This window comes from Sus scrofa, chromosome 13, assembly GCF_054392235.1.
Source record: "Sus scrofa isolate SSC_HxYL_T2T_F1_AM1 chromosome 13, Sscrofa_HxYL_maternal_Yorkshire_Landrace_v2.0, whole genome shotgun sequence".
NCBI lineage: Eukaryota > Metazoa > Chordata > Mammalia > Artiodactyla > Suidae > Sus > Sus scrofa.
Window position 1 is genome coordinate 42784771 of NC_139395.1, and position 23608 is coordinate 42808378.

The 23608-nt window shown below is 44.9% G+C and overlaps 2 protein-coding genes across 17 annotated transcripts in view; both read left to right on the forward strand.

Annotated features, from left to right (window-relative positions):
• KIF15 (kinesin family member 15) overlaps positions 1-6969 on the forward strand; it is a 74833-nt gene extending 67864 nt beyond the window's left edge. For 7 of the 12 annotated variants that reach the window (XM_084987923.1, XM_084987926.1, XM_084987927.1 and 4 more), the window contains 3 exons: positions 5159-5324; positions 5567-5698; positions 6004-6969. In XM_084987923.1, the coding sequence (XP_084844049.1) occupies positions 5159-5324; positions 5567-5698; positions 6004-6066 (361 nt within the window). In that variant the 3' untranslated portion in view covers positions 6067-6969. Of the gene's footprint in view, positions 1-5146; positions 5325-5566; positions 5699-6003 lie in introns of all 12 variants that reach the window. The other 5 variants (XM_021071747.2, XM_084987925.1, XM_084987920.1 and 2 more) reach the window with 1 other exon arrangement.
• Positions 6970-10886: 3917 nt separating this feature from the next.
• TMEM42 (transmembrane protein 42) overlaps positions 10887-23608 on the forward strand; it is a 52805-nt gene continuing 40083 nt past the window's right edge. The window contains exons 1-4 of one of the 5 annotated variants that reach the window (XR_014822914.1): positions 10887-11100; positions 12937-13083; positions 19874-19959; positions 21013-21208. Coding sequence is in view for 4 of the 5 variants with exons in the window: in XM_003132150.7 (XP_003132198.3) it covers positions 10903-11100; positions 12937-13083; positions 13910-14050 (486 nt within the window). In the remaining variant the exon portion in view is untranslated. Of the gene's footprint in view, positions 11486-12936; positions 13084-13593; positions 14565-19873; positions 19960-21012; positions 23159-23608 lie in introns of those variants that run through there. The other 4 variants (XM_084988023.1, XM_084988025.1, XM_084988024.1 and 1 more) reach the window with 4 other exon arrangements.

A 23608-nucleotide genomic window follows, 5' to 3' on the forward strand; every position in this document is an offset into this window, starting at 1 on the left:
TAGTTGATTTACAATGTTGTGCCAATTTCTGCTGTTCAGCAAAGTGAATCTGTCATACATATATATAGATTCTTTTTTTCACATCATCTTCTATCATGTTTTATCACAAGAATCTTGGATATAGTTCCCTGTGCTATACAATAGGACCTCATTGCTTATCCATTCTAAATGTAATATTTTGCATCTGCTAATCCCAAACTCCAGTGCATCCCACTCCCTCCCCATCTCCCTTGGCAACCACAAGTATATTCTCCATTTCTGTGAATCTGTTTCTATTCAGTAGATAGCTTTGTATGTGCCGTATTTTATATGCTATATATATGTGATATCATATGGTGTTTGTCTTTTTCTGACTTCACTTAATATGAGAATCTCTAGTTGCATCCATGTTGCTCCAAATGGCATTATCTTGTTCTTTTTTATGGCTGAGTAGTATTCCATTGTGTATATATGTATCTCTATCTCTTCATCTGTTGATGGACATTTAAGTTGTTTCCATGTCTTGGCTATTGTGAATAGTGCTGCTATGAACATAAGGGTGCATGTATCTTTTCAAATTACAGTTTTGTCTGTGTATATGCCCAGCAGTGGGATTGCTGGATTCTATGGTAGTTCTATATTTAGTTTTCTGAGGAACCTCCATACTATTTTCCATAGTGGTTTTCTTTATTAATACCTATCTATTCCTCTAAAGGAAGAAATGTTTATTATATCCACAAGGTAAGGTACTTTTTATTTTCTAAAATAGTATATGAGAACATAATAGATGTTTACACAATTATTTTCTTAAATACCACTTACTAAAGGGCTTCCTCATGTGAAGCCATTCCAAAAAAAAGAAAAACAAATTAGTGCCAGGAAAAGCTTAGCTTCCCTGGGGGAATTGATGAGTCCGTTCTCCTCATGGACAATGAGAACAACATAACTGACCAGTTTTCCTTCTCATTTTTGGATTCCTCTGATTTAAAACCTTGAGGTCTATAATTTCTATTAAGTTGAAAATAAGTAAACTGGTTGGTATTAACAAAGAGTAAAATATTGAGAAAAATCTTGTACTCTCTGAACAGAATGGATCGCATCAGGAATAGAGGTCCTCAAATATTTTCTCGTTTTACCTCCTAAAAGAATTTTGAGGAGTTCCTGCTGTGGCACAATGGATTAAGGATCCATTGTTGCCTTGTAGGTCTCAACTGTGGCTCACATTCAGTCTCTGGCCCAGGAACTTCCATATGCCACGGGTGTGGCTAACAAATATTTACAAAAAGAGGAAATTTGAAATACCCTGTACCTTCTTGCTTTTCTTTTTTTTAAGGGCCACACTTGCAGTATGTGGAAATTCCAAGGCTCCCAGGCTAGACGTCAAATTGGATCTACAGCTGCTGGCCTACACCACAGCCATAGCAACGTGGGAACCGAGCCACGTCTGTGACCTACACCACAGCTCACGGCAACGCCAGATCCTTAACCCACTGTTCGAGGCCAGGGATTGAACCCACATCCTCATGGATACTAGTTGGTTCATTAACTGCTGAGCCACAAAGGGAACTCCCTCTTGCACATTTTTGGAGTTGACTTTATGTTTAAAATACTTCATTGTAAGTTTAAATTGCTGCAAAGGATAGAAGTTTCAAGGTACTGAAAATGATGACATTTAAAAATATAGCTATTATGGTGTTTTTTAAAAGTATCCAACTGACTTGGTATTGTCTATCCATTTAAAAAATACATGAGTGGGGAATTCCCTTTGGTCTAGTGGTTAGAATTCAGCACTTTAACTGCTATGGCCCAGGTTTGATCCCTGGTCTGGGAACTGAGATCCTATATCAAGCTGCTACAAGCCACTGCCAGAAAAATTCCTTTTTTGTCTGAATTTAAGTTTCATCCTATACCCATGCAGAATTTAATATATTGTTTTGAAAATTTTTGTTGATTGATTGCCCTGTCGTATAACTTGGCGTTGAAAATATGTATGCAAATTACAAGTAATTTGTAAAAGTTTATTGTATTTATTTGTCTGTATTATATTTTTCTGCATTGAATATTCATTACAATTATTAATCACACTATCCTGATCTTACTGTAAATTCTTATAAATAATTTTTATACTAGTGAAAATGTAGTGGAAATTCATCTCTTAATGCATTTTATCTTAATGACTTTTCTTCAGTTAGCTCAATCTGTTCCACTTAATTCTGGAGTGAGACAGCATTCATTATCAATTCTATTCCTCCTCTTTTTGTTTTCATAGATGTAAATGCTGAAAAATCTTATTCACATAGTAAGCGAATGGCAATGGAAGTTTTTTAAGAATACTGTCATTCAGTTATTTGAACCCCACCCAAGTTAATATACCAAAAATTACATAAAAATTCTTTTTAATGATCAGCGAACAGAGACCACTCAGGAGTTCTCATCATGGCTCAGCAGAAATGAATCCGACTAGCATCCATGAGATTGCAGGTTCGATCCCTGAACTTGCTTAGTGGGTTTAAGGATCCGGTGTTGCCCTGAGCTGTGGCCTATGTCACTGATGTGGCTTGGATCTAGCGTTGCTGTTGCTGTGGTATAGGCCAGCATCTGTAACTCCTATTCGACCCCTAGCCTGGGAACCTCCATATGCCGTGGGTATGGGCCTGAAAAGCAAAACAAAACAAAACAAAAACAGAGACCACTCAACTTGTAAAAGAGTTGTTACACAGTTATTGAGTTATTTGCTTCATAAACACTTTAATCTACATATGAGCAGTATGGGGATATCTCCCAGCCAGCTAGTTGTAGGACTAGGACAGAAATCTGGATTACTTATAGGATCTATGAGAATCTGGATGGACAATTTGTAGAATTGTAGCTCTTTTATTTTTTTTCAAGTTCTTTTGAAGTGTGGTTGATTTATAAGGTTGTAATAATTTCTCTGTATGAGAAAGTGATACAGATACACATGTACACACACATCCATTCTTTTTCAGATTCTTCTTCCACATAGGTTATCACAGAATATTGGGTAGAGTTCCCTGTGCTATACCGCTGGTCCCTGTTGGCCACTCATTCCATATATCTCAGTGTGCGTATATGCCAGTTCCAAACCCCTAGTCCATCACTTCCTCACATAGTTCTTTTAGAAATAATATCCATTTGAGACCTTCTAGCAAGAAGAATAAAAGCTATCTAAGCTGCAATGTAATTTATTTTTATGACCTAGTAACCAAGATTCTCCACTGATACACTGTGCCTGGAACATACTGGAGCCCACACTGTGGCAAAGTGAAGCAATTTCCAGAAACTGGCACAGAGTTTTATCAGTCCCAACCTACAGCAGCAATTTTAAACATTGTGTTATCCATACATGTGTGTGAGGATGCTTTGAAAAGCTACAAAGACCTGAATACCAAGCTAACAGTGGTGTTAGACAGATGTTTCATTTCACAGGACAAGAGTTCTGGAGGTGCACTGACTCAGTGATGCCATCATTGACCTAGACCTTTCCCATTCTGCTTTTGGTACTCTTGTTTGTGACCTCTTGGCTACAAGATGGCTGCTACAGGAGTTCCCGTTGTGGCTCAGTGGTAACAAACCTGACTTGTATCCATGAGGATGTGGGTTCGATCCCTGGCTTTGCTCAGTGGGTTAAGGATCCGGCGTTTATGTGAGCTGTGGTGTAGGTTACAGACGCAGCTTGGATCTGGTATTGCTGTGGCTGTGGCGTAGGATGGCAGCTACGACCCCTAGCCTGGGAACTTCCATATGTCTTGGGTTCGGCCCTAAAAAGACGGACAGACAGACACCCACACACACACACACACCTGCTACAGCTCCAAAAAAGACAGACAGACAGACAGACACACACACACACCTGCTACAGCTCCAAAAAAGACAGACAGACACACACACACACACACACACACCTGCTACAGCTCCAAAAAAGACAGACAGACAGACACACACACACACACACCTGCTACAGCTCCAAAAAAGACAGACAGACAGACAGACAGACACACACACACACACACACACACACAGACGCACCCTCTGCTACAGCTCCAAACAACTTAAAGAGGATCACAGCTTGCAGTGAGGTAGGTTCAGAGGGGCTTTCTTTTCTCAGGGAAATAAACTCCCAAAAACCCTCAAAACCCAGTCTGCATCTCTTTAGCCAGAATTAGCACACCAGCAGGGCAAGCTGAGAAAACCAGTATCTGGCAGTGGGTTGAGATAACCAGGATCAGCTTAGACTAGTTGTTATTTACTAATATTTGGGAACTGTGTGTGCTTTTCCTCTCCCTCCCTTCTCCTCCAGATAAACTGAGTTTTTATAAACAGCAGGGGATTGGCTATTGGGTAGACAACTGCAGTGTCTGCCATGCCACAAAGCCTTTTCATCGAACTAAAGCAAAATACATTAGACAAATGCACAACAGCTATGCATTTGTAAATTCAAGTTCACAAATGAAATACCGGGACATCAATGCCCTCGTCCTCACACTGTCCTCCTGAGGTTCCACAGAAAGTAATCTGAAAACAACTGCCTTAGAAATTGTTGGCTTTACATGATGTTTTACATCACCTAAGTCACCAACAGTCTATTCCCTATGCATTGAAAAATAAATAAAAAGCATTTGTTTCTTTGGGAAGCTTATAGGGTTCAGTTAGTTTTGTGAAATTCTATGTAATTGTTTAGTAACCCTTTTAAAAATGTTTCTTTGGGGAGTTCCTGTAGTGGCTCAGCAGTAACGAACTCGACTAGTATCCATGAGAACGCGATTTCGATCCCTGGCCTCACTCAGTGTGTTAAGGATCTGGCGCTGCTGTGAGCTGTGGTGTAGGTGGCAGACGTGGCTTGGATCCTGTGTTGCTGTGGCTGTGGTGTAGGCCAGCAGCTACCGCTCCGAATTAGCCCTTAGCCTGGGAACCTCCATATGCTTCGGGTGAGGCCTTAAACAGCAAAAAAAAAAGTTTCTTGTCTTTTCAAATGATAGTTGCACAAAGTGTCTAAATTCTAAATAGCACATTCTTGAGGAAATGACTAGTGTCCCACTATCTGAGAGGTGGGGTGAACATTAGTAATACTTTCTGCACTTGGTTGAGAAATGTCTGATTTGAGTACTGTTTTGTACTTATGTTCTTTTGGGATATGATGATGTGATAGTTACTGTTACAGCCTAGAAGAGCTCCAGAGTACGCTTCAGAACAAAGAAACCGACTACCTTAAAATGACTGAGGAAATCGAACGAGTCAGAACTTTGGAGTCTAAAGCATTCCAGGAAAAGGAACAACTGAGATCCAAGCTGGAGGAATTATATGAAGAAAAGGAGAGAACATGCCAGGTGCATTTGCATGTTGGTGTTTTCTGAACTTAGGACACATGAATTAACAGAGCCAAGCAGTGTGACTGGGTGTTTTGCAGTTCAGAGTTGCTCTAGTGCACGCTGGGGTGTGGGATCACGAAAGCTGGGAACCTGGGCTCTGTCCTTCCCTCCCTGTGCTCCTGGAACGTATGAAATAATGTTATCTTAAAAGAAAAATTAAAAGCAGCTCATTCTCCTTCCCTGGATTGATTTACCTGCAGGAGATGGAAATGTTACGGAAGCAGGTGGAGTGTCTTGCTGAGGAAAATGGAAAGTTGGTAGGTCACCAAAACCTGCACCAGAAGATCCAGTATGTGGTGCGGCTAAAGAAGGAAAACGTCAGGCTTGCTGAGGTGAACTCATGAAAACTATTCTGAATAAATTCATTCTGCCTTTTAAATGATTATATTATTGTTAGATCACCTGTTTTCAGGGAACCTCCTGAATTTAAAAAAAAAAAAAAGTTCAATTATTTCTATTCCAAATGTAATTCAGTTATACACATGAGATTCTTGTTTATGAGATCATTGTTTACTGTGGGTAGTTTATAAATGGAAAATTCTTGGAAATTTAAACTTAGTGAATGCCAAGAATAACTCTTACCTGTAAGAATTAGAGCCTTATATTTTTTTCTTCTCCTTTTCTTAAAAATTACCAGGAGTCAGAGAAGTTACGTGCTGAAAATGTATTTTTAAAAGAAAAGCAAAAGAGTGAATTGTAAGGATCCTGATCAACTACCTACTTTGGACATTTTTTTCCTCTTATAAAAGTAAGACCTACCTTTGTCCACTTAGTAGTACTGAATTAAGAACCATAGCTATTAAACTGTGTATATGGTGGGGAGGGGCTACCCCTCAAGTTTCTGACGGACACTCCACATCCTACACACCTGTGGCAGCTGGCAATCTGCTGTTAGAGGTTACCACCCCATTTCAAAGCTTTAAATCAACTGTAAATACCAGGAAAACCTTCTGCCTTTTAAAAATAAAAGCCTGTAGCTGAGGTTTTACAGTATGTCGCTAGATCATTTTTTGCTTCGATACTGCCATAATCGTCTTTAAATTGTACATCAGAAGCTCCAACAATATGCAGTGCTTCTAAAACTTGCCGAAAGGTTAGTGACTGCTCAGTGTGTATGAATAGCAAACTTGTTAATATAGACTATTTTTGTATTCCTACTTAAAGTGTTTTCATGAGCCCATTTTATGACTGTAAATGTGACTATTTTTCAAACTGTAATAAAATCTTTTATTTTTGAAACAATTATTATAGTTGATTTACAATGTTCTGCCTATTTCTGCTGTACAGCATAGTGACCCAGTTATATATATATACATATATACATTTTTTTCTCATATTATCCACTATCCTGTTCCATCACAAGCGATTGGATATAGTTCTCTGTGCTATACAGCAGGATCCCATTGCTCATCTACTCCAAATGCAATAGTTTGCATCTATTAACCCCAGACTTCCCCCCTTCCCCTCCGCTCCCGCCCTGGCTAACACAAGTCTGTCCTCCATGTCCATGATCTGTTTCTGTTTTGTAGATAGACCATTTGTGCCATATTTTAGACTCCACATACCAAAATGTAATAAAATCTTTTAAAAATAAGCATTATAATAAGTGACTTACAGTGTTCATTTACTCGCTCAACCACCATGTACTTATTGAGCAACTACTATATGCTAGACACAGGTCATCAGTGAACAGAGCAAACAGTAACCCTGTCCTCAAGGAACTTCTGTATATCAGCACTTTATTCCTTTTTATTGTAATATTCCATTGTATGGACCCTGTACATTTTACTTACCATTTAATGAACATTTTGTTACCGAACCAAACTGGGATCCACTCACACATATGCAGGAAAGTCAATCTGCGAACACTGGGTTGTGGTCAAGGAAAGTGAAACATTTTTTGCAGGGTGCCAAGCAAAGCATGTATGACACCTAGTGCTCAAAAAGCCCAAAGTCTGGAGTTCCCTGGTGATGCAGTGGGTTGAGGATCTGGCGTTGTCACTGCTGTGGCTTGGGTTCGATCCCTGGCCTGAGAATTTTTGCATGTCGTGGGTACAGCTGAAACAAGGGAAGGAAGGAAGAGAAAGGGAGGGAAGGAAGGAAGGTAGATTTTTTTTAAAAAAAGCACAAACTCCCTTATGGGTTTCACAAAGCAAAGCACTTTTTAAGGCATAGTGAGGGAGAGGTGTCCAGGGTTTGTGATCAGCTGGTGCCCAATACTATGATTGCAAAAAGCCAGAACCCAGGGAATACGGGGATCTTAGTCATCCTGGTAACTCTGCTGCCTGGAACAGATCTGGCCCAGAGTATTACATGCTCATTTGTTTAACTAAACAAAAAAGGGCAGAAATATGGACACAAAGTGAAAAGAGAGAGGAAGAGATTAGGTAAGGTTGGAAGGAGGGCATGAAAGAGACAAGACATTCACTCCCTAGGTTGTCACAGGCCACACCCATCCCTACTGTCTCATAGTGGGGGTGGGGGAACATCACAAATTTAAATTCCCTGCTTGGCCCTTAAAGTCCCTTTAAATTTGTGACTTTAGCTTGAATGGGTCTCCCAGAACTCAATAGGTCATCTTTTGTCCATAAGCCATATTTGAGGTTTGTTCTCATTGCTTTTTTTTTTCAGGGCTGCATCTGCAGTATATGAAAGTTCCCAGGCTAGGGTTGAATCAGAGCTGCAGCTGCCAGCAGCTTACACCACAGCCACAGCAACGTGAGATCCAAGCTGTGTCTACTACCTTCACCACAACCCACAGTAATGCTGGATCCTTGACCCACTGAGCAAGGCCTCATGGGTACTGGTTGGGTTTGTTACTGCTAAGCCACAACAGGAACTCCTCTCATTGCTTTTAAAATAAATATGGGGGAGTTCCCGTCGTCGCTCAGTGGTTAACGAATCCAACTAGGAACCATGAGGCTCAGTGGGTTAAGGATCCGGTGTTGCCGTGAGCTGTGGTGTAGGTTCGGCGGCTACAGCTCCGATTAGACCCCTAGCCTGGGAACCTCTATATGCCGTGGATGCAGCCCTAAAAAGACAAATAAATAAATTAATTAATGAATGAATAAATAAATAAATAAGGGATGAGGTATTCCTTCCCTTTCATACTCCCAGTTCAGGGTGCTCTAGTTAGCACCATGGTGATGTTAGCAACTTTTTAAATGTTACTTATCTTTTATCATCAAATCATAGTTTGTAAATCACACATTAGTAGCAAGGACATGAGCTGGTCACAATATCAGGCACTTTGGCAGGAACAAAGAAGGGAAACATGCATAACTTCTGTCTGTGGGAGCCCAGTTAGGCATGTGTGTGCTGAAGACAATGGTCAGTTACAACCTTAGTGTGGTCCCTGAGGCTGCAGCATTAGCACCATCTGGGAGTCTCCTAGAAATGCAGAACCTGAATCCAGCTCCAGATCTGAATTGGCATCTTCATTTTAACAAGATTGCTAGCAGGTGATAGGTGTGCACACAGGAGCTTTTGTCCAGGAGACAGGAATCACTTTCCAGCAGGGTTTCCAAGGATGGTATCAATTCAACCATCATCACCAGAACAAGACCTTGTGCTAGGCACTAGGGACCTAGGGAGGAAAGACATGTGCCCTTGCCCTCAAGGAGCTTGCAGGCTAACATGGAGTCAGATGTACAACCACGGGACTGTTGCAAAGAGAGCAAAGTCAAGTCAGCTTTACAGAGGAAGTGACTCTGAGAAGCTCAACATGTAGTGCTAATAGAGGCATCTTTTGTTCTAAGAAAACTCCTTATAAAGTATGCAGAATTGATCCAGTGCAAACTCTTAGGTGTAAAGTGAAACAAAGCCTAAAAAGGACAAAAAATCAGCATAGCCCAGCTAAATCCAGACTTGCAGACTCCTTATCGAACAGGCTCATGTAACAGAGTGAGTTCCCTAGAACAAAGATAGCCCCAAGGCTGCAGACTACATGGCTCAACAAAACGACCCCTGTCTATAAAAAAACCAAGCACTCCCTTACTGGGGGAGTTTGTCTTACTTGCTCAGAGCTCCCAACTGATTTGTTGGTTAATAAACTCTGCTTGCAATCTCATTACTCCAGCCTCTGCCTCCTTCCCCGCCATTCTAACAAATACCACTCGATTTCCCGTAGGTTTCAAGTTAACATAAGAGCTTTCCAAGGGATTGTCCTTGAGGTGGGGTTCACACGGCTTTGTTCAGTGGCATGATGCCTCTCAGCCTCGATTTTTTTCAGCTGTAAAATAGGACAGTTTATACCACATAGGAATTATCAGGGTTATCCATGTTTTTATTGGTGCCACAAAGCCACCTTGTGAGAGAAGATGGCAAGTAAGGACTGAATGGAAAAAAAGAGTGCCATGCAGTGTGAAATCATGTTTAGAAAAAAGGCCCCAGAGTTCCCGTTGTGGTGCAGTGGAAATGAATCTGACTAGTATCCATGAGGATGCGGGTTTGATCCCCAGCCTGCTCAGTGGGTCAGGAATCTGCCATTACTGTGAGCTATGGAGTAGGTCACAGATGCAGCTCAGATCAGTGCTGCTGTGGCTGTGCCAGCAGCTGATACTCCCAATTTCAACTCCTAGCCTGGGAACTTCCATATGCGGTGGGTGCGGGCCCTTGATAGAAAGAAAAGAAAAAAGAGAGACAGACAGACAGTCAGACAGACAGACCTTTCTAAATTTCCTAAAATAAGCATGTATCCATCCATGTGGACTATTTGATTTATCAGAAGCTGAAACGAGCCCGTCCTCTTGCTGAGTATGCAAGGTCTCTGGCGCCCTCTACCGAAGCATCTCCATATCTTGCAATTGTCCAACTAGAAGATGCAGGTCACTGTCCTGTTAAAATGCAGATTCTGGAGTTCCCATCATGGCAGAGCGGAAACGAATCCGACTCGAACCATGAGGTTGAGGGTTCGATCCCTAGCCTCCATCAGTGGTTCAAGGATCCAGCGTTGCAATGAGCTGTGGTGTAGGTTGCAGACACTGCTCGGATACTGCATCGCTGTTGCTGCAGTGTAGGCAGCCAGCTACAGCTCCGATTAGACCCCTAGCCTGGGAACCTGCATATGACATGGCTGCGGCCCTAAAGAGACCAAAAAAAAAAAAAAAAACTCACAAACAAACAAACAAAAAAACACGCAGATTCTGAGTCTATGGGCTTGCAGCGGGGCCTGGTTAGGCTTTTGAAACAAATTCCAGGGAAGCCGATGCTGGACCACATCAAATGGCAAGGGTTGAAACTGCTAAGCCACGAAGAGTTATTCTACAACAGCAACCACAATACCACAGTCAGCCTTGGATATCGTTCCAACACTGCTCCTAGGTAAGACTAAACCTGACGGCGAAGGAGGATCATTGCTGGGAGAAGGCAGCCTGGGGTTCGGCCGGCGGCCCCGCCCCTCGACGCCTTTGCGGAGCCTCAATTGGCAACCCCATCACGTGAGCTTCTCATCACGTGAGGCCGCGGTCCAATCGCAGAGCACGTTCGACCTGGGTGGCTGACGTTGCTGGGGAGCGGAGAGAAGGAGGCGGGCACCATGGCCGTGGCCGGAGGGCCGCAGGTTGTGGGGAGCGGTGTGTGTGCTGCCTCGCACTCTAACGTCTCCGCCGGATTTCCTCCGCACCTGCAGGCCGGCGCGATGCGGCGCCGCTTCTGGGGAGTATTCAACTGCCTGTGCGCTGGAGCGTTCGGGGCTCTGGCCGCCGCCTCTGCCAAGCTGGCCTTCGGCAGCGAGGTTGAGCCCGGGACGCGGCTGAGGATGGCGGGCGGGTGGGGCGGGCGGATGAGGGACACTGCGGGGCTGCGGGGTGAGTTGGGGCTGGCGGCCCCTGGGGCTTCCTCACTTCTACTGGTTTGTTCGGCTCCGTCCGCGGCCAGGCTGTGCAATTATTAGTGACAGGAGAGCAACCTTCCACTGGAAGTCAAGCCCAACCCTCGTCCAATGTAGGTGGTAAGAGACGTCGGGGATTGAGGCCTGCTTCCCTTACCAGGGATGTAAAATCTCTCCTCCGATTGGGCTAGTTCGCTTTCGGGGGAAGATGCACACCTCCTACATCCACACTCTACATCTCATTTTAGGCCCTTTGTGCCTGAACATTTCTCTCCACGTGACTCATAAGGTGAGAAGCCTCTTGCCCATCTTTTTCCTCAGTAAGTAACGGGTGTTTGGCTGGTCTACACTGTTGCCAGGAAACTTGGGAGTTGGGACATCCTAGGCGTAAGGGAAGACAGAAACGTTCTGGACATTCTGCCAATGCTGAGAACTCCTCAGCTGCCTCCCGACGTCTGTTAAGGTGTACCTTTGCCTCTCCCATCCTAAGTCTTAGGCCAGCTTCTGCTTGTTGAGGAAGTTTCATTGCATCTGCAACGCAGCGTTAGGCCCTGACCTGGACAGTGGGCAGGCAGATTCTTTAGGTTTAAGCCTATTTAGGGCTCGTTCGGGGGAGAGGCCATGCTTGAAGTTGGTATCCTTTTGGGTGTTACTCTTGGATTGCTCCAAAGTAATCTGAGGAATGATGAGCCTTGAGGTTTTCTAGGCTTCTCAGTTGTGCACCAGACCGTTGTAAGTCAGTATTATATAGGACTGCACTGATGCATGTAGTGCTTCTGTGTAAATATACAGAGACACTCCCTCCTCAAGACACTGTATATTTAGCTACTGGAAAACTTATGAGAAAATAAGAGTCTCAGGTTTAGATGGGCACCATCCCCAGAGGAAGCAGTTCTGTCTGTAGGCTGGTTTATAACTCAAAACCAAGCAAAGGGTCTGCATATCTGATTATGTAGGAGGCTTCTAAAAATCCTCTCTTCCCTCAAGATTCTCCTTTAAAAAACAAAAAAGGCAAACAAATCTGCAAGTCCTGCAAGTGATGCATGGGATTACCAGTCAAACAGTCTCAGGTGGTGGTTTCCTAGGCACAGCTGTATCCTGTTTCAGAGCAGGGAGCCACACTGCCTAGGCTTGAAGCCTGGCAGTTCCCCGCTGCTGTGGCACTTTAGCCAAGTTACTAAATGTCTCAGATTATTTATCTGTAAAATGAAGTTAAGGAATAAATGAAAATGTACTTAAAACACTTAGCATATAACCTGGCATGGAGTAAAAGCTCAAAAATGCCCCATGAGAGTGGCCTAAGCGGGTTGTAGCTTGCACGGGATATGGGGAGGCATGACTAATACATGCTTTGCTTGATCCTAGGAAGTGAGGACTCTGCCCCTGATTTACTCATACCTCATACCAACTGATACTTGGCCCTCTGGAACTGAATGAACTTCAGGCATTGGTCCCTGTGAGGCCAGTAAGGGATTGGTGTTAGTGAAAAAAAAGTGGTTATGTATTAGCATTTTACTTCTGCCCAGGGTCACATGGCCAGTAAGATGGCCAGATATGTGTCTTCTCTGAGATGGTTTCAGCCATGAAATGGGTGTGCTGCTCACTGAGGGTTAAGTGAAGTCCTGTGCAGGAAAGCTCTGTGGACCCCCAGTCTGTGGAGGATCTTGTTAAGGGCACGGCTGCCAGTAAGCATGGCCCTGGGTGTGCTGGCCGTGGCTGCAGTGACACTTTCTCCTGCAGGTGAACGTGGCTTTCTGCATCTTAGGCATTATTATGATGGCTACCACCAATTCTCTGATGTGGACATTCTTTAGCCGGGGCCTCAGTTTCTCCATGTCTTCAGCCATTGCATCTGTCACGGTGACGTTTTCAAATATCCTCAGCTCGGTGAGTAACCTGAGCGTATGGTCCCTCTATCCTGGGTTCTGGGTGGGTTGTCCTTGGGATAACCTTGCCTTCCCAGATAGGAGAAGGGATAGGAACTGAAGTAGAGGTTGGGCTGTGGCTTCACCCTTGATGGCTCCTTCTCTAATCTCTCAAACTTGGAGGAATTCTCAAGTTAGATGGGGATGAAGTCTATCTGTAAAAAGCCTATTCACTCACTACTCCTCAGGGGTCTGTGAACTTGGACATGAGACATGTTGGGTTGAGGTTCTTCCAGGTGGGGCTGAGCCAATCAGCCCTGTGGTCAAGGCAGGGAGGACCAGGTAGGTCCTCTGTGTGCTGGGCATGGCTGCCGGCCTCCACTGGACTTTATTGTGCACTTTGACTTTAGGGCTGCGCCCGTGGCATATGGAGGTTCCCAGGCTAGGGAGTCAAACCAGAGCTGCAGCTGCCGGCCTATGCCACAGCCACAGCAAAACGGTATCTGAGCCGCATCTGTGATCTACACCACAGCTCTCAGCAATGCTGGATCCTTAACCCACTGAGCAAGGACAAGGATCAAACCCGCATCCTCATGGATACTAGTCCGGTTCCTAATCCACTCAACCACAGCGGGAACCCCTCTTGTGCACTTTGCCAAGGTCTGGTGCATGAAGAAGGTACCCTCCCCACTTCTACAGATGGGACTTGCCGAAGGTGACAGCTGGGTCTCATGCCCAAGACTTCCAGCCCCAGACCTGGGAGCAGGGAAAGCCAGGTGGTGAAAACCCACATGGTCGAGTCCTGCCTCACATGCCCACCCGACCTCACAGCTGTCTCTGTCCTGCAGGCCTTCCTGGGTTTTGTGTTGTACGGAGAGTGCCAGCAGGTCTTGTGGTGGGGAGGAGTGTTCCTCATCCTCTGCGGACTCACCCTCATCCACAGGGAGCTCCCACCAACCAGCAAAGCCCTTCCGCACAAGCAGCAGTAGCACCAGCGGGCTGGACAGAGCTGCTGGAAAGACAGTGGTGGCGACTCAGGCTTGGGTTGGCGTGTGGGGACAGCTGAGGGCGATCTGGGTGCACAGCCTTCCAACCCTTGGCCAAAGGGAGAGGCTTCCCGGGAGACAGACTTGTGTTGGAGCAGCCTTCCAGTGGGCAGCTCCAGCTTCTGTGAGGGGGAGTTCACCGCAGCGATGTCCTGCCCTGAAGCCTTCTCCATACACCTGCTCGGTGCTATTGACTCACCTTTCCCAGCCACCCAGTGCGCCCTGGCAGATGTGGGAGCCCCTGGGGTGAGCCAGCTTCCTCTTTGGACTTGAAATCCTGCCGTAACTGCAGTCCTGCTGCCCGACAAAGACCAGTCACGGAATTTTGGGATTGGTGACTGGTGGGGCTTTTGACAACTTAATACAGATTTATCAGGCCATCTGGGTCAGGCTTCTATATTACAGCAAAAGAAGGAAAACCAGATTAATAAATACTTTTTTTTTTTGTAAGTTAAAACTGCCAGGTGTGAAATCTTAATTCTTAGCTAATTTTTTTCTTCCCTAATATTTTGGAGTAAGAGAGAGCAGCCAGGGTGAGCTGCAATTCTGGAGGGGGGTCTAAACCCCACCCCTGCATCCAGGCCTGGGGCCTGCCTGCCTGCATGCTTCCTTCTTGACTTCACCTGGGCCGGTGCTCTTCACATTCAAGAGTACCTGTCCATTCTTTTGGTACTCAAGGAGAAAAGGTTGCCCTCCCTCAGGGAACCTGTTTTTCTATTCTACTTATTAGGAAAGGAGAGTGGCCCAGAGGTTGCTCCCACCCAAAGTCCTTTGGTCCCGTGACTTTGGTATCTCATACCAAGCAAATGTAATTCCTAGTTCATGGTATCGAGTGCAGAGCCCACCTGCTTCCATTGCTTGGGGTCCCCCTGCCTGTCTGGGAGCCCTCCCATCTCTCCTGAGCCTGACTGCTAGCCCCAGGTCTCCTTCCACATTCCCTGCAGTAGGAAGGGACTGCTTAGCTTTCAGGCTTGGGGAGAGAAGGTCATGTCTGATCTGACCTGTCCTCGCCACACATGTAGCACGTTCATTGCTCTCCTCTCTTACTCATTGCACTTGACAGATGAGTTTCCACAGCTGTTCCATGACTCCTAGTGGTAGGGCTCTGGCTCTAGCCCACCTCTCCAACTTCTTCCTTGTTGTCTCCTTAACACCGCAGTGCACCATGCCTGAGCCACCCACATATCTGCATCTCAACTTAAGTCCACCATGTCCAGTCCCACCTCTATGCTTTTGTGCTTGCTTTTTCCTTTCCTTTGGATTCCCTTCCCTTCTCCCCAGAAGACTGTTCCTCTTTCAGAATCCCCAGAGCACAATTTGCTGCTCTTTTTAAGCTATCACAGGGGCTAAAGCCAAGCTGTGATTCACGGAATGGTAATTGATTAGACCTGCTGTGACATGTTGACTTCTTCCAGCCACACGGGGAGAGAGGCAGCCTTATTATTCCCATTTTAGAGATGAGAAAACTAAGGCTCAGAGTGATTGAGTAATTTGCCCAAGGTCACACAACTGATAAGTGCCTAATCATAGTGTCAGCCTGAGTCTGACTCCACGGTTCAGCTCTTAATCCCGCTAATATTCCTGCCTCCCACATCAGCATGTTAAAGCCCCAGAGAGGTTCTGTGGAAAAGGAGTCTGTTTTAAAGTGTCTAAAGGTGTTCCCCAAGTCTCAGAACTCTTTCACCCACTACCTCCCACCCCTGTGAAGGTCCCTGATCTGATCTGACTCCATTACTCTACCAATGAGAAAGATGAAAGCCATTCATGGCTCTGCAGGGTGTGTTTACACATGTGGGTCAGGCACCCAGCCAAGGTGAAAGCTTCTGAGAACTGGTAGTCGAGCCTCTCTAAGCAATTCATGAAAATGGCAAGAAGTCTGTCTTGGAGCACACATTCTGAGGGGCCCCAGCCTCCCATCCAGACACCTGCTGAATACATAAAGACAGGTGGTGCTGACCCAAGTGCAGCATTGCTCTCCATTCACCAGGGTACTTTGGGATACAATGAAGTGTTTCTCTAAGAGGAAGAGAAGTTGTTTTTCCAAAGACAGAAACATGACTCTGCAGCTAAGACAGAGAAATGTTCACTTTGTTTCTTTCCTCATTTCAGAGGTAGGTGTGTATTTTGTTTGGTTGCCCCACAGCATATGGAGTTTCCAGGCCAGGGATCAGATACTACACTACAGCTGTGGCAATGGATCCTTTAACCCACTGTGCCGGGCCGGGAATTGAACCTGCATCCTGGCACTGCCAAGACGCCACTAATTCCATTGTACCACAGCAGGAACTCCAGGTATATTATCTTGATAAGAGAATGAACTGTATATCTATATTTGTCTTTCTGGTGTGAACCCCAGATGGTGGATTGGACTTCGTTTGCTCTGGAGCTGGTAATTTAACATTGAGGTTCAACGGCCAGTGGTCTGATAGATCATTGCTACTTTTTTTTTTTTTTTTTTTTTAGTTTTAAAAGTTTACTTACTTCTTTTTTAACTTGTGTAATTCAGTAGTTGGTTGTTATATTCACAACCCCACTGTCTAATTTCAGAAAATTTTATCACCACAAAAACTCCCAATCACTCTATTGTACCCTCACCCCAGCCTCCTGGCAATCAAATCTGCTTTCTTTTCTTCTTCTTCTTTTTTTTTTTTTTTTTTTTGTCTTTTTGGCTTTTCTAGGGCTGCTCCCTTGGCATATGGAGATTCCCAGGCTAGGGGCCTAATCGGAGCTGTAGTCGCCGGCCTACACCACAGCCACAGCAACTCGGGATCCGAGCCACGTCTGTGACCTACACCACAGCTCACAGCAATGCCGGATCCTTAAGCCGCTGAGCAAGGCCAGGGATCAAACCCACAACCTCATGGTTCCTCCTCAGATTCGTTAACCACTGAGCCACGATGGGAACTCCTTTTTTTTTTGGTCATTTTCAAATCTGCTTTCTGTCTGTCTGGATTTGCCAGTTCTGGACATTTCAAATAAATAGAATTGGACAGTATATGCCCATTTATGTCTGTCTTTGTGTCTTAACCACCAAAATGTGAGTGCTCTAATTTCTCCACATTGTTGCTGACAGTTTGTATTGTCCACCACTTTTATTATAGTCATCCTAGGGGTACATCATTCTGGTTTTGATTTGCTTTTCCATAATGACTGATGATGCCAGGCATCTTTTTTTGTGCTTATTGCTCATTTGTAAACTTTAGAGCAATGTCTGTTTAGAGCCTTTTGCCCATTTGTAAACTGAATTTCTTAATATTTTTATTATTGAGTTGTATTCAAATATTCTGAGTACAAGTGTATCTTATCACAAAGGTGATTTGCAACTCACTCCCTCTGTGAATTGTCTTTTTCACTTATTTTTTCTTTTTCACTTTCTTGATATTCTTTTAAGACAAAAAATTTTTATTTTGATGAAGTCCATCTAGTTTATCAATTCATTCCCTTTTTTTTTTTTTTTTTTTTTTTTTTGCCTTTGCCCACAGGATGTAGACGTTCTGGAGCCAGGAATCAATCCTGCACCACAGCTGCAGTCTGATCCATAGCAGTGACAATGCTGGGTCCTTAACCCACTGCGCCACCAAGGAACTCCCTATTCATTCCTTTTTTGCTTGTACATTTGGTGTCTTATTACAGAATCCGTAGCCAATCAGAATATGACCCCAGATAATGCAGGGCCTCTTGTAGATTGTTGAAAGGACTTTGACTCTGAGTGAGAATGCAGAAGAGAGAGCTGGTCAGCTTTACCTTAAAAGGGAGTCCACACTACAGCGGGCAGGGGCAGAAGCAGAAAGACCTGTCAGGGAGTTCCCACTCTGGCACAATGTCATCAACGTCATCTCAGGATTGCTGGGATGCCGGCTTGATCCCCAGCCCAGCACAGTAGGTTAAGGATCCAGTATTGCTGCAGCTGTGGCTTAGGTCACAACTGCAGCTCAGATCTGATCCCTGACCTGGGAACTCCATGTGCCTCAGGGAGGCCAAAAAAGGGGGGGAAAAAAAGCTAGAAAAGAAAGACCTGTTAGAAGCCACTGCCACTGTGCAGATGAGGAAGAGGAGGAGGAGCCTTTACTGGCAAACTAGCAGTAGGGTGAAAAGAAGTTATCAGACTCAGAGTTCCTTGGTAGCAGAGTCAGTTAAGGATCTGGTGCTGTGGTTCTTGTCACATCAGTGACACAAGTTCGATCCCTGCCCCAGAAGTTTCCATGTGCTGCTGGTGTGCCAAAAAAAAAAAAAAAAAAAGGAGAAGTGATCAGACACTAATGCCTTTGGAAGTCAGAGCCAGTGGAGTTTGCTGATGAGTTAGATATGTGTATGAGAAAGATCAGTGATGCTTTCGTGGTTTTGGCCCTGCTGTGTGCCAGGTGTTGGTGGCACTGGATTCGTTGCACAGAGTCCTTCCCCCACACGTTATCTCAGTTAAAAAATAGCTCACTTATTCACTTCTGCATTCATTCATCTGCTGAACACCGACTATGTGCCAGGCTATGGGACACAGAAATGAGAAGATTCCATCTCTGGCTATGAAGTCAAGGTCCCCTCAATGAAATGTGAGTTTTGGAGTTCCCGTTGTGGCTCATCCAGTTAAGAACCTGACCAGTATCTGTGAGGATGCCATTTCCATCCCTGGCCTTGCTCAGTGGGTTAAGGATTTGTCGTTTCTGTGAGCTGTGGTGTTGGTTTGAGACGTGGCTCGGATCCCATCATTGTTGTGGCTGTGGTGTAGGCCAGCAGCTGCAGCTCTGATTTGACCTTTAGCCTGGGAACTTCCATATGCCACCTGAGTGGCCCTAAAAAAGAGGCAAAGAAGAAGGAAAGAAAAGAAAGAAGGGGAGGGAGGGAGGGAGGGGAGTTTTCTTTAAAAATATATTCCTGTCTCCCACCTTCCCCTGTTTTCAGGCCCTTCTTCCCTGCCTTTCTCTCTTCTCCCTTTTCCTCATCCCTTCATCTCTGGGGTAATGTGAAGTTTGGCCCATGCCTATTTTTCTAGGAGATTTTCCATTCCAACCGTCCTGTCCCATGGTGGAGCCTGAGGTCTGTCCCCTCTGTGATCAGAGAGCAGAGGGTCTTGAGTGGAATGTCCCTGACCCAATGTCCTAGGGGCTGGCTGGGATCCATCCCTTGGGAAGGCCTCAGAGTCCTAGTAGCCTGTGACCAGACCTGGTATCAGCTCTGCCTGAGCAGGAAGTGTGAGAATAAAGGACTCTTTAGGACCAGCTGATGGATAAAATGCCACTGCACAAGGAACTAAAGTAGAGGGAACCAGAACTCAAACCCAGTTGCCTGACCCCTAAGTCTCTTCCTTTTGGATGCTTTTACAATCAGGATTTTCAGGATTTTCTGGCTTGGAAGGTCCCAAAGAAAGTTTATCTTGTTCAAACCCGTTATTGGTCAAAAGAGTTGAAGGAGGCCTAGTGAAGCCACAAAAACCGAGACCTCCTCACTCCCAGGCCAGGATGCTTTCCAGAGGGCTTCTCTTCTTTTCTGTTTGTAATAGTGAGTTTAGCTTTTAAATAGGTAATTCATGCACATGGTGCTAAATTCCAATGATGGAGAAAGAAATACAGAGAAAAGCAAGCCTCCCCCTCCCATCCCTGAGTGCCCACAGCAGGGCTGGGGTCTCCCTGCAGACAGAGCCCTGCCCTAGCTTTTCCTATGTGCCCTGTGCCCTTTGGGGCTTGGTTTGTTTTATTCTACCTGAAAATGTAGGGCTGAGGCACTTATCCTCGGGACAGCAGAAAGCTGTTGACCTGGTTCTCATTTTTTCAGGTGACCAGGGTGCTTCTGCCTCTTCTTAAGCCAGCAAAGGCAACTGTTGGGTCCTGGGCAACTTATTCAGTCCCTTGGCTTTGAAGGTGAGGAATTGAATAAGCCGACTTTCCCAGTGACACGCTTTGGGTTCCTGAAGGGGCGGGGCTCCATCTCAGATCCCCTCTCCTCTCCCCTGGGGCTTCTGCTTCCACACCAGGCTGGCTCCTTGCAGTAGAGTTAACATCACTTTAAAAAACGACAAGTGCCCCTGTGGAGGGCAGAGCATTAATATCTATCAGAATTAGATAGATATCAGAATTATTAAATGTTTAAGCTCTTTGGCCCAGCATTCCCACTTCAAGGCATTTGGTTCTTCCTGTAAATATACATGTATATTCCTAAAATATACAGGTATATTTTACAGGTAAAATGATCTCTGTACAAACATATTATTTGCAGCACTGATTGCAATCATGAAATATTGAAGTAACCCAAATGCCTATGGATAAGTTGCTAGTTAAATAAATGGTGGACCATCCATACAATGCAATACCACACAGCTGTGAAAAAGAATGGGCTCCATGTGCTGATAGATTGATCTCCAACACCTTCGAGCTACATTTTTCATGGAAAGACTCAAAGTGCAGAACACATTGATATGCTCCCTTTTGTGTGAATAAGAAGGGAAATTATAAACATATTTGCTCCTCAGTGTATAGAAAATCGCTGGAAAGATCTAAAAGAAATTGGCAACTAGGATGCATCAAATTGGCTGGGAGTACCTGCAAAATTCCAAACCAGGAAGTTCCCATCATGGTTCAGTGGTAACCACAACTAGTATCCATGAGGACATGGGTTCAATCCCTGGCCTCGCTCAGTGGATTAAGGATCCGGTATTGCCATGAGCTGTGGTGTAGGTTGTAGACATGACTCAGATCTGGCATTGCTGTGGCTGTGACATAGGCTGGCAGCTGTAGCTCCAATTAGAACTCTACCCTGGGAACTTCCATATGCCACAGGTGCAGCCCAAAAAAGAAAAAAATAAGTAAACAAAATCCTGAACCATATGGATGCACTGTATGTTCAAAATGTAAAGCAAGATTTTTTTCCTTTTTAGCCACTTTTTTTTTCCTTTTTCCTTTTTTTTCCTTTTTTAGCCACACCCATGGCATATGGGAGTTTCTAACCAAGGACTGAATCTGAGCTGCTGCTGTACCCTACACTGCAGCTGCAGCCATGTTGGATCTTTAACCTGCTGTACTTACAGAAGGAACTTCAAGACAAAATTTTAAAAATCACAAATATCTTTTACTTTTTTAACTTGGAAAAAAGAAAACCAGAAAGTTAGTCAAGGTTAGTCCAGTTCTTCCAGAGTTGATCTTGATGGTAGCTGGAATGGCCAGCCGCACGTGGTTGAGGTCATGGGGCCTAGCCCTGTGTTGGGGTCACGTATGAGACAAACGGTGCCATTCTCCATTTTCTTTCCCCCTTTTCTTTTTTTGTCTTCGCCTACGGTATACAGACGTTCCCAGACCAGGGACTGAACTCGAACCACAGTGGTGACAATGCCGAATCCTTAACCACTAGACCATGAGGGAATGCCTTTCCCTTTTAAATCAGCTCATCTTGTCTCCTGGTTTCCTAGCTCTGATATCGACGGTTCCAAGGTTTTATTATTTCTAGTCAATGCCCTTTCCAAAGCCCAAGACAGCCAAGGCAGGATCTGCCTAATATGGCCTCGTATTTAGGGCTTTTTCCTCCCCTGAGGACTGACTCCAGGGGATCCCTGGACATCAAGGTGATTACAGGAAAGAAGCTGAAGGGATCATGGACACATCCAGTAGTGAGTTGGTGAGATCATGATGCTTCTCATCTTGGCCAGTTGACCCCAAACCTTTGTCCTTCCTCTGGATGGTGTGTAGGGTCATTGCCCTCTCACCCCAGCTTGTGGCTCTGTGACCCTGAACTGTTCCCTGTCTTATCCTTTAAAAAATATTTTTAATTTTGCATAATTTAAGATTTATAGAAATATAGACAGCATGGGGGTCCCATTGTGTCTCAGTGGGTTAAGGACCTGATGTCTTTGTGAGGATGTGGGTTCAATCCCTGGCCTTGCTCAGTGGGTTAAGGATCTGGTGTTGCTGTGGTATAGGTCACAGCTGCAACTCCAATTGGACCCCTGGCCCAGGAACTTCCACATGCTGCAGGCACAGCTGTGAAAAGACATATAGTCAGCATAGAAAGAATTCCCATATTTCCTCACCCAGATTCCCTAAGTAATTCCATGCTTGCTACTCTCCAGCTTTGAAGCCCCCATGACCTCCTGGCAGGCTTTGTTCAGCAGGCTCCATTCTGGCTTGAGAAGCAGCTGGATAGGCAAGGAAGGCTGCAAAGGGATGAAGTCAGACCCTGTGACATCCAGAAGGAATCTGACTCTTGGAGTTTGGGGTTCCTCTCTGGTGTGTGATTGTTCACCCAGACTCAGGCGTGGAGTGCAGAGAGGCTAAGGGACTACAGAGGACAGCGTGATGTGATGGAAAGAACTTGCTGATTTGAGTGAGGAAATTCAAGTTCAGGCTCTGCCATGCATTCATTGGGAGTGTGGCTGTGGACTTTTCAGCTGTAAAAAACACTGAGTCTGTGAAAGTGCTTTGTAGATTGCCAGGACATCCTTGAAGGAAAGATAGGATTCCTTGGGCCACACCATCACTTTAAAGCAGGGACCCTGCTGTTCAGAAAGGTTTGAGGACTTGCCCAAGGTCTCAGCTATGAATAACGGGCCTGGGACACACCTAATACTCATCACACTGCCTTCCTTACTGGGCACAATTTGTCTTTACTCTCAAGGTCAAAAATGACCCAAAGACTGGGGTTCCCTTGTGGGTTAAGGATCCAGCATTCTCACTGTAGCAGCTTGGGTTGCTGCTGTAGCTCGGATTTGATGCCTGGCCCAGGAACTTCCGAATGATATGGGTGCAGCCCAAAAAACAAACAAACAAAAACACCGAAGACAGTAGCCTCATGGTTACAGTGTTGGGATGTTGGTGGGAGGGGCTGATGCCTCTTGAGACGCTCTGTCCCTGGATTGTTTTCATGAATAATATTTCATTTGGGGGCCTGGAAGATGGTGGTCCATGTGAGGTAAAGGTACTGTTTCATAAAAGAGAGCTTCTGCAATTCACCATGTTGGGACAACTGGTTAGTATTTAGAGAAAAAGTAAAGCTAGGTTGTGACCTTGTGCCTTATACCACAATACATTCCAGAAAAGTCAACGATGACACTATAAAAGAATTAAAAGAAAATGAAGGCAATATAAAGAATTATCTTGGAATGGAGATGTTTCACAGGAAATGGGAAACCTAGAAATAAAGGAAAGGATCAAACTGCATACAAGTTGAAAAACACATGTGGCAAAGCTTACAGAGTCAGAAGGTAATGGGACTGTGAAAAGTACTTTGAATACACCTAATAAGCAAAAGCTATCCTGCGGTATAAAAAGAGCACTTGGAGTTCCCGTCATGGTGCAGTGGAAATAATCTGATTAGTATCCATGAGGACACAGGTTCAATCCCTGGCTTCGCTCAGTGGATTAAGGACCCGGTGTTGCTGTGAGCTGTGATGTAGGTCGCAGATGTGGCTTGGATGCTAAGTTGCTGTGGCTGTGGCATAGGCCAGCAGCTACAGCTTTGATTCAAGCCCTAGCCTAGGAACCTGCATATGCTGCGGGTGCGGCCCTAAAATAAAATAAAACT